Below are 11,504 nucleotides of genomic sequence, written 5' to 3'. Positions count from 1 at the left end.
TGGAGAAGGCAAGAAAGAGTAGAGAATAGATGAACTGGCGTAATATTGTTCCCTTCATTTCACTAATTCTCAATTTGTTTTGATGTAGTATGCTTCATTCCAGCTATACGTTTTTATAGCAAAAGGATGCAATCTGTTTCTTGTAAAGAATAAATTTTGGTATATCCTATATGGTATTTTAGGTCTCGTTTGGTATGGATGATTGAATTGAAATGAATAGTCCAATACATTCTTGAAGATTGAGGAGACAATTTTCATTTTTAAGAGATTGAGAGAATTTTTACTTTTTCTTTTATTTATTTATTTCGTTTATTTATTTAACAAACGATATTATCTACATAAAGGGGTAGGGGAATGTAGCTAAGTCTCACGATGTGCTAGTAATAATATGATTCAAATTCACCGTTGTCCAGAATCGAACCTAAGACCTCTAACTTACAAGTGAAAATAAATACTAATAAACCGTAGAATTAAGTGACAAGAGATTGAGAGAATTAAACATGAAGAAAACTTATCCTTTAAATCCTCCATCATTTTGAGAATAATTGAAATGTCTTATCCATTTCCTGCTGCTATTAAGTTGATTAGACATGAAGAAAACTTATCCTTTAAATCCTCCATCATAAAATATCCAACTTGCGGTCCCCCCCCCTCCAAAAAAAACTTCAAACACTCCATCTTTTCTCCCATCTTTTTCTTTAATAGATTTTTTTTATTTATTTTTTTCTAACAAGATAGTGAGAATTTTTTAGGGTGCGTTTGGTACGCAGACGGAACGGGATGGGACGGGACGGAACGGGACGGGACGGGACGGGACGGGACGGAACGAAGGTGTAATTTTTGAAAAAGACATGGGGTATATTTGTCTTAAAATGGTAAAACATTGCGTTCCACAAACGTGGAACAAACCCGTTCCAGGGGGGGAGGTGGGATGCAAAAACACTCAAAATCTGTCCCGTGGAACAGCCCGTTCCACCCATTTTTGGCGCACCAAACGCGGGACGGAACGCCTCGTCCCGTTCCGTCCCGTCCCGTCCCACGTACCAAACGCACCCTAAAGGAACATTGACTGCCATGCCCATTGATCGGATCACAAGTACTTTTGCTGGAAGGGGTTGTGGGCGGAGGTTTTTTGCAAATGCAGTTTGCGACAGGGCTGCTGGCGGGCACTTGAGTTTCATTCCTGGAGGGGGCTGCAAAACCTTTGCGACTAGTAGAATGTGTTCGTCGCAAGAATCTCCTGGCGGACGAGCACACAGCTCCCTTGGGAGAATGGCGTCGGTTGAGGGTATCTGTCGTACTTCTGCTTTCTTCTCGGGCTCGCTCGGGCAAGCCTTTGTCAGGCAGATCTTGGTCGGGCAAAACACACTTCGGGCAAGGCTCGTCGGGCAATTCTGAAAGAGAAGGACAGAGTTAATTTGAAAGGGTGCCTTCGTGGGGCCTTAGATGTAGGCCTTAAGGCTCACAATCAAGATTAACTTTGTCGTGCTCAGGCGTGCCACTGCCATCTTCAGTATGGCAGATGTTGAATGGGTGTTAAGCTTTGATTGAATATGTATACACCCGAGAAACCAAGTTAGATATAACAGGTGCCTTTGTGCGGCCTTAGGTATAGGCCTTGAGGCTTCCTGTCAAACTAAACCAGCGCTTGGATGTATCATATTTGGTCTTTTATGGTTGCCCGAGTCTTATCACTATTATACTTTTGATTATCTGAATCCAAGAGGTAGGACGAACCCAAATGAGTGCCTTTGTGGGGCCTTAGGTGTAGGCCTTGAGGCTTTCTATCAGAATTCACTCCCTGCTTAAGCCTTTTCTATGAATCAAAATATAATAGCAACAAAACGGAGAAATAGATTGATTACTTGCGCCCCAAGTAACTTCGGACTTTTCGCTTATCAAGGATTGTTGTGGATGGGTTGAGTCCATATAGAGTTCTTTTTTATGCCTTGAGGCCAAGGACTTTTAAACTGATCTTTAAATTACATGCCCGCCGGGCTTGAGACTTAGATCTGATTTGAACTCTGACACGATTCAGATCGGATCCAAGTGCTGAAGACTCATTTTCATTATGACTTTGCTAGAAATAACTTGTATATAACTGGGAATATATAACATGTTATTGTGCTTTTAAAAGAAAGAAAAGACAAAGACAGAGCAAAGATAGTCGGGTAAGTTTGAACCTTATCGGCCAAGGCTGAACTTCTTACAAAATCTATCTTTGTGGCTCTGTCAGAGGTCTGAAAGCTTTTAGAGGGGTTGACGGGGGAGAAGAGGATACAAAATGAATCGATACCACCATGAACAAGGTAGCAGAGTTATTACAGGGGTTTGGGAAGGTTTATCCCGAATGGGATGAAGGCTTGTGCTGACTACAGCTTCGTTGAAGGCAAATCTGGCTTGAGCAGAGTTTTGGCTTTTGTTTGTTTGTTTGAGTGTCCTTAATTCTGTCTTCTCTTCCTCCTTTTATAGACGACTTCAGCTTGGGTTCCTGTAGCAATAGAGGTTGCCCGAATGCGGTTTGGTGATGACTCACTAGCTTTTTTACATGAATGCCACCAATAAAGTACTTTATTGGGCTGTGCAGTGACTGAATAACCTACCCCCTGTGGTCTTTGAGCAGGTAAGCAGGTGGCCTTTGTAACTTGTGCCCAGGACCAAAGATTGTGAGACAAATTGTAGCTGCCTTTGTAGCTAATGGATTAAACATGGGTGGTAGGGCTGAAGGTTGAGGCTCAACTTTGTCAAAAGAATGCGAAATCCAAAATTGTGCACTTGGTTCTTTAAGCACACTGTTAGAGACATATTTACGGTAGCCCCATATATATAGTTTAGATTACTTGCACCTAAAGTTTCTATATTGTAATATTTTAGTTTCCTACCACTTATAGGAAAACTCAAAAACTCTTCTTCGGTGTTGAGCAGTCTGGTTCAAAGATGGAGAAGAATGTAGGGGAGAAGGATTTATGGGCAGAAAGAGAGGACCCTTCAGAGTTTCATTTTAGTAAGTTTTCATAAACAGTGTCGTAAGTTTCATAAATAGTGTCACAAGTTTTCATAAACAATGTAGTAAGATTTCATAAACAGTGTCATAAGTTTCATAAATAGTGTACCGTAAGTCTGCGCGTTAGATTTTTTGTCCTTTTTATTAAAATTATGTCTTTTTCATTAAAATTTAAGTTCTTTTGTCGTTTTTATTAAAATTTAAGGGTTTTTCATTAAAATTTAAGTCTTTTTAATTAAATAAAGTTATAACATGGTTTTTTATTAAAATAAACTTAATCCAAACCCTTTTCATAAAAGTTCCCTAAAGATAATGTCTTATCCATTTCAATTCAATCATTTGTGGCAAACGAAGCCTAATGAATCAATATCCATGGAGTTTCGCTAGTACAAAAAACACTTTGCGCGACGCAGGTCCTTCGTCGCGCAAAGTCAAAAAACGTCACGCAAAACTTAGCCCAACCAACCTTCGTCGCACTTTAATCGTCTCGGTAAGGCAATGACAGAAGACTTTGTGCGACGGAGAAGAAGCTACGTCGTGCAAAGCCTCTTTGTGCGACTTAGGCTGCGTCGCGCAAATCCGCGCAAAGCCTCTTTGCACGACGCAGACTATGTTGCGCAAAGTGGATTATATATATATATATCCCTTTTTTGGTTAGTCAAAAATATTATTTTTTTAATTTTTAATAATATTGTAATTAAATTCTAAACAATAATTAATTAACCAAAGAAAAGTATTTAATTATATAATATATAAAAATGTACATACAAGATATCCGAACAATAATTAATTATATAATATATGAAAGTCTTCTAGGTCAAGTGGCTACTGGGCATCGGCAGGGTGAAGTGGCTCGGAGGTCGAAGGTGTGGCAAGATCAAGTACTGGTAGCGAGATTTGAAGGTCGAACATCTGTATGGCTCGTACAAGGTCTCTCATGTGCCCGACATAGGCCTTCATCTCCTCGCCCTGGGCCCTCATCTGCTTACTCTGGACTACAAGCTGACCCTTTAGGCCGCCGTGCATTGAGTGGCTGAACCAACACTGATGATGTTGATGAGATGTGCACCTGGGACGTCATAAGAGTAGCCTCAGTAAGGGGTGTAGGCTCCCCAATCAATGGAGCACTCACGCCTGGAGCAGTAGATGCTAATAATGCAGGAAGCGAATTGGTCACACTCCGACGACGAGTGATCAACCGCAACATCTATACACTTTTTGAACCATAAAATTATAACATTAGAAACTAATCCTTTCTTGCATTTGAAACTAATCAATTATAGGGTGATATTACTTTCATAGCTTTTATTTATGTGGCTGTTGTAGATCTTGTTAATTTACTTATGCTATGTTAAGACAAGGGACTTTCAATGTCCTGAAGAACTTCAGACTTTATTCTTAAAGAAGCACTACAAGAAGTGAAATACTCAAACACTACAATGCACTACAAAGAGACTAAACAAATGAATTTCAAAATGACACCTTCTCTCAAATGTTTAGCATTTAGTCATTTTCAATTCCCTTACACATAATTTTTTAGCACATTCCTAACTACTTTAGCCTAGGTTCAATGGAACTTCAAAGTCTCTCATCCAAATGCCCCCTTATTGTAACTGGATTCCGATGGACTTATTGTTCACTGGTTGCAATTTTTTTAATAATTGTTTCTTTTCCAAAGGAAGAAAAAAAAAAGTTGTAGTAAAAGATGACAGCATTCCAGTCAAAGAAAATAGCATGAAAAGACCAATCCCTTAACTCGGAGAAAACTGATGCGAACTCATGTGAAAAAGCTCCACCTATAAAAATTCTTCTGTTGCTTTCTAGACAAACTTGACAATTTCTAAAACAACATGCCCCAAGCACCAAACCCCTCCCCTACCTCCAAAAAACTTTTAACTTTTCACATAAGAGGCATCTCAAAAGGCTGGAATCGGACAATCTGATGTTTCATGAATTATGATGCCATTATCGGACAATCTGAGTACTTGCATATACACATGATAGTTCTGAGATCAGTTGGTTTCACTAATAGCATAAACTGCTAAATTCCAAAGTCCAATATCTCTACTGTTCACAAAGTTGCAGATGTTTCATGAATTATGATGCCATTATTGTACAATCTGAGTACATGCATATACACATGATAGTTCTGAGATCAGTTGTTTCACTAATAGCATAAATTGCTAAATGCAATTGTAAATATGACAAACAACGGCCAATGTTATACTTTGAATTCTCAAGTGGCAACAGTTGATGGGTAGAGAGTAGATAGCTAAACATTGAATGCTTTGAGAAGCAAAAGTTTGCTACTAATTGAGATAATTAGATACCTTCTTCAGTTGTTGAGTTGGTGCTCCCACACCAGATAGCCTGTCTAATCATTGGAGGAGCAAAGGCCGGCCCTTGAAGAAACAACGAGTTATGTCCAAGAAGAACTCCAAGAAGAGATGTGGATGCCACAACTCCTCCTAAAGCACGCACAAGCTCTCCTTGCACAAAACCAAATAAAACCCAATTCACTAAAACCAATTCCAAAGTCCAAGAATCTACCTACACCATCCCATAAACTAAAAAAACCCAATTCCGGGGTAGATGAGGCCCTTGACTGCAGTAACAGGAAAGATTTCACTAGCAATCAGCTGAGAAGATGTGACATGCAACGGTGTGGTACACATGCCAGATCTGCATGGAACTCTGTAACAATAGAAAAGGAAGAGACAAAAAATTATTAAGACGAACACAGAGAGTTTTAAATTTTCCTTTTTCTTACTAAATGCATACGAAAAGGTACTTAAAGGTCACCACCCATGCAAATGCAATGAGAGAAGAGATGCATGGAGGAGATAAATTCAGAACAGAGAAAAAACAACTTATGAGCAAGTGTATGTACTAAACAAGAAAGCAAAAAAAGATGCATAATCCTTTAGTAAATAATGGAGGTTCAAAGAACAAAATAGATATCGTATTACATGAATACCAAAACTTAACAGCTTAATACCAATACAATACCTCAGTTCAAATAAATAAACTGCGGAACAAAAACCTGATAATCTGATACTACATATGATACACATTGGCTAGTAGGAATAGGTTCGAAAAATCGAAAACCCAAAAAAATCGAACCAAACCCACCCTATTGGCTAGCAGCTAGTAATTTATCCCAAATTAAAACCCTAAATCGGATTTTAACAAAAATCAAGCAAAATAACCTTCAAACATAAAATTAATTAAATATACTCTTTTTTTTTCTTTTCATTTTTTCACAGTTATTGAAGGGAAACGTTACCTTGGCCGGAGAGGGAGTGGAATCGCCGAATTGAGTGGACTGAGAAGCCATGAAACCGCCGCTGGAGAAGGCGTTCGTGGCATCGAATTGGGAGCCAGAGAACATCTTTTAAACCCTGAAATCCATCCCATGCCCTAGTAATTTATCCCAAATTAAAACCCTAAATTCTAAAATTCATCTCAATTCACAATCAAAATCTTTAATTTCATAATTCCATAATTTGTAATTAGACTTACTTTCAAGGAGAGAGACGAGCACGACGAAGGGGGTGGTGGCTGCCCGTCGTTTAGAACGAGAGGGAGAGAGACAATCGACAATGTGGTTCGAGATTGGGGCGATTTGGGGTTCAAGATTTGGGGTTCGAGCGTGATGAGCGAAAATGAGGAAGCCTACGGGAGACAGAGGGTGTGATGAGCGAAGAGGAGGAATGCTACGGAAGAGAGAGAGAGAGAGAGAGAGAGAGAGAGAGATAGTTAAGGGGTTTGGGAAGAGGAGGGCATGATGAGCAGAAGGGGTGGGAAGATTTTGTCCAAAATTATCAAAACTGGCGCTTATTTTTTACACTTGCGCCAAAATTATCAAAACTTGCGTGACGTCGCGCAAGGTATTTTTTTAAAAAAAAAAGTTATTTTAAAAATGTGATTTTACTCATTTTCAAATTCAATTTCTTTTACATAAAACCCACAATAATATATTTTTCTAACAAAAATCTGACTAATAAATTGGTAGCTACTTAATAAATATACATATCATTCAATTTCTTAAGTGTTATACATAAAAAATAAATTTAAATCTACTTAATAAATATATATACCATTAAACTTGATGCAATACACATTGTACGAAACTAGTTTCAACAATCCAACCGTCAAACTTGTTTGTATATGCGTCGAGATCGCATATGCCAAAAAGCGCAAAAAACAAACCTTCAGAAATCAAGTAACGGAACAAAACATTTTGATGGTTATAAACGAAAAAATTCACGATTGAACGGTTATTTTAACTTCGATTTTGATGATTTTTTACAGCTACACTCCCTAACCCTATATGAATACAATGAACTAATTCAATCTTCAAGTTAATATATTTACATTAGTGGATACCACAAAATCTTATGTTATACTTAATGAAAGTATAAATAAACTCTAAATGTTAGGGAATCTATCATTTTGATGGGATACGCATTCTACGAAACTAATTTCAACGATCCAACTGTCAAACTTGTTTGTATATGTTTCGAGATCGCAGACGCCAAAAATCGAAAAAAAAAAACATTCAGAGATTAAGTACGGGACAAACCTTTTCGACGGCTATAAACGAAAAATAATGATTTAACGGTTATTTTAACTCCAATTTTGATGATTTTTTTTATAGCTACACTCTTTAAACCTGTATGAATACAATGAACTAATTCGATCGTCAATTTAAAACATTTACACAAGTGGATACCACAAAATCTTATGTTATACTTGATGAAAGTATTAATAAACTCTAGTGTTGGGGAATCTATCGTTTTGATGGGATAGGCATTGTATGAAACTAATTTCAACGATCCAACCATCAAACTTGTTTATATATACTTTGAGATCACATAAGCCAAAAATCGCAAAAACAAAAAAACATTCAGATATCAAGTAACGGGACAAACCTTTTCGACGGCTAGAAATGAAAAATCACGTTTTAACGGTTATTTTAACTCTGATTTTGATGATTTTTTACAACTACACTCTTTAACCCTATATGAATACAATGAATTAATTTGATCGTCAATTTAAAACATTTACACAAGTGGATACCACAAAAGAGAAAGACAATGCAAAAACCTCAAAAGAAAAGTAAAAAAAAAAAAAAAAAAAAAAGGACTTTGTGCGACGTAGGTGCAATTGCATCACGTAAAATGCCGTTGCAGCTACGTCACATAAAGCCCCTTTTTTTTTTTTTTTATTTGCCCTTTTGCTTATGGGTACAAAATAAATAAATCAAAATATACTTAGTAAATACATATACATATACCATTGAATTTGATGGGAAACGCATTGTTCGCAATTAGTTTTAACAATCGAACGTCAAACTTGTTTGTATATATTTCGAGATCGCATATGCCAAAAAATCATAAAAAACAAACATTCAGATATCAAGTAATGGGACAAACATTTTCGATGGTTATAAACGAAAATCACAATTTAACGGCTATTTGAACTCCGATTTTGATGATTTTTTTCAACTACCCTCCTTGACCCTATATGAATATAACGAACTAATTCAATCGTCAATTTGAAATATTTACACAAGTGGATACCATAAAATCTTATGTTATACTTGATGAAAGTATTAATAAACTCAAGTGTTAGGGAATCTATCGTTTTGATGGGATACGCATTGTACAAAGCTAATTTCAACGATCTAACCGTCAAACTTGTTTGTATATACTTCGAGATCGCATATGCCAAAAATCGAAAAAAATAAACATTCAGATATCAAGTAATGAGACAAACCTTTTTGACAACTACAAACGAAAAATTACGATTTAACAGTTGTTTTAACTCTAATTTTGATGATTTTTTATAGCTACACTCTTTAAACCTATATGAATACAATGAACAAATTCGATTGTCAGTTTAAAACATTTACAAAAGTGGATACCACAAAAAAAAAAAGGCAATGCAAGAACACCAAAAGAAAAGCAAAAGGACAAAAAAAAGGACTTTGCGCGACGCAGTTGTACCTGCATCGCACAAAGTCTTTTTTTTTTTTTGGCCTTTTTGCTTATGGGTACAAAATAAATAAATTAAAATCTACTTAGTAAATACATATACCATTGAATTTGATGGGAAACACATTATACGCAATTTGTTTCAATGATCGAACCATCAAACTTGTTTGTATATGCTTCGAGATCACAAACGCAAAAAATCTTAAAAGAAAAAAACATGCAGAGATCAAGTAACGGGATAAAACGTGTCAACGGTTATAAACGAAAAAACACGATTTAACGGTTATTTTAACTCCGATTTTGATGATTTTTTACAGTTACACTCATTGATCTAATATGAATACAATAAACTCATTCGATCGTCAATTTAAAATATTTACACAAGTGGATACCACAAAATCTTATGTTATACTTAATGAAAGTATAAATAAACTCCAAGTGTTAGTGAATCTAACATTTTGATGGGATACGCATTGTACGAAACTAATTTCAAAGATCTAACCGTCAAACTTGTTTGTATATGCTTAGAGATCACATAAGCCAAAAAACGCAAGAAACAAACATGCAAAGATCAAGTAACGGGACAAACCTTTTTTTACGACTATAAATGAAAAATCATGATTTAATGGTTATTTTAACTCCGATTTTGATGATTTTTTACAGCTACACTCTTTAACCCTATATGAATACAATGAACTAATTTGATTGTCAATTTAAAACATTTACACAAGTGGATACCATAAAAGAAAAAGGCAATGCAAGAAGCCCAAAAGAAAAGCAAAAGAAAAAAAAAAGGACTTTGTGATTTTTGACAGTTGGATTGTTGAAACTAATTTCGTACAATGCGTTTCCCATCAAATTCAATGGCATATGTATTTACTAAGTAGATTTTAATTTATTTATTTATTTTGTACCCATATGCAAAAGGGCAAAAAAGAAAGAAAAAAGGGACTTTGCGCGACGTAGGTACAACTACGTCGCGCAAAGATGTTTTGTGCGACGCAAGTGCACCTGCGTCATGCAAAGATCTTGCGCGACGCACAAAACGTCGCGCAAACAGCTTTTAATGGCATTTTGCACGACGTTTTGTGTTTTGGATCGCGCAAACATACTTTGAGCGATGAAATTTGCTTCGTCGTGCAATCATTTTTTTCTATTAGTTCATGATCTTATAGGAATCAGACAAGGATGATACATATATATAGATAGTGAGATATATTTGGCAGTACAAAAACAAGGTTCACGTATGTTTAGAATTCCCTGTTTTTACACTAGAATTTCATGGTTTTATTATCCATCAAGAACTTGTGTTGTTATCCCTTTCACATGGCCAGCCAAAAGTATGCATGTATAAGTTCTCAACTTTATGGTAAGTCGCATCAATTAGGAGATTTTGTTTTAATTAGATTTAAGACCATTGTCGCACTCAATTATTACGTTTAGTCCTGAAGGTTTTGTTTATAGATTGAAGTTCATTTTGATCCAACTAAGTAACTTTCTTTTTGTGTGATGATGAGTCAACATATATTTTTAAAGCTTGTTCTTTGCAAATTTTTTTTTTATTGCCCTTTATTCGATTAGTCTATTTTTGGGCGTTCAAATATATGTATTAATGGGATGAATGTCAAAAGATTTTAATTATATTGATACCAGTTACGTACGTTATAATACATTTTATTTTTTATTTTGTTTCTTATTTGGTTTTTTTTTTTGGTCATTATTTGTATAATCTATATTACATCAGGCTAACTAATTTCTTTTTCTTTCATTCTTAGGCCTTTGAGTCTTTATTTATCCTTTATTTTTTTTATAAAGGATTATTTATCCTATTATATATTCCAAATTATGCAACAAAACTCAATGTGGTTCATATTGGTGTCGAGCTAAAGCATAGTTTCCATCTCTTTCGGTTCTGAAATTGTACAGAAAAAAATTTAGTTAGTACACTACTTTGGTATATTCCACTCTCTTACAAATGGAATATAAATGGATGTCTATTTCGACATACTGTCCATTGAACCTAATAGCTAGGTGGTTTAGGGAACCTATGCATGCACAATGTTCATCAACGCACACCCACACATCAAAACCCTAAATAACTGAATAAAACAGAAATTGGGGTTCAATAACAAACCAAATCAGATACATAAATCCGGTCGAATTGAATAATAATTGTGAAAAAATATCATGACAAACAAAAACCATGTCAAATAAGCTTTCCGTAAGCATATGAGATCAGTATATTCAATCCAAATCCAAGAACAAAACCAAAACGCCTTATTCATACTGCAGCGCCTTACCATGGTTTCGAGATTGACAAAGAGTGATGTACGCAGATGCTTGACGTTTAACATTTCTAACAGTTCATATCTTCAAAGTAATTCCAAATTGTAACGTTTGCAGTGGAGCCGAATTTGTTGCTCTCAGTAAAGGCAGTCACTCACTCATTCAAAAGGGGAAGACTCCTGTTTCTAAACAGTGGCAATTGGGCTAAAATATGA

General features: G+C 35.8%; 1 protein-coding gene across 2 annotated transcripts; it reads right to left on the bottom strand.

Moving 5' to 3' along the window:
- Positions 1-3,723: 3,723 nt before the first annotated feature.
- LOC126606990 (uncharacterized) lies at positions 3,724-6,835 on the bottom strand. 2 transcript variants are annotated; one of them, XM_050274404.1, is made up of 5 exons: positions 6,527-6,835; positions 6,291-6,424; positions 5,604-5,698; positions 5,335-5,493; positions 3,724-4,218 (listed from the first exon to the last, which is right to left on the bottom strand). In XM_050274404.1, the coding sequence occupies exons 2-5, from the start codon at positions 6,419-6,421 to the stop codon at positions 4,199-4,201; spliced, it is 405 nt and encodes a 134-aa protein (XP_050130361.1). In that variant the 5' UTR covers positions 6,422-6,424; positions 6,527-6,835; the 3' UTR covers positions 3,724-4,198. The 2 variants fall into 2 exon arrangements, 1 of the variants encoding a protein (XP_050130361.1); XR_007617456.1 differs by having other exon boundaries at positions 5,335-5,698; positions 6,291-6,405; positions 6,527-6,834.
- Between the last annotated feature and the right edge of the window lie 4,669 nt (positions 6,836-11,504).

The sequence above is a fragment of the Malus sylvestris genome, chromosome 16 (assembly GCF_916048215.2).
Source record: "Malus sylvestris chromosome 16, drMalSylv7.2, whole genome shotgun sequence".
In the NCBI taxonomy this organism is placed as follows: Eukaryota; Viridiplantae; Streptophyta; class Magnoliopsida; order Rosales; family Rosaceae; genus Malus; species Malus sylvestris.
This window is presented reverse-complemented; position numbering and strand designations above follow the sequence as displayed.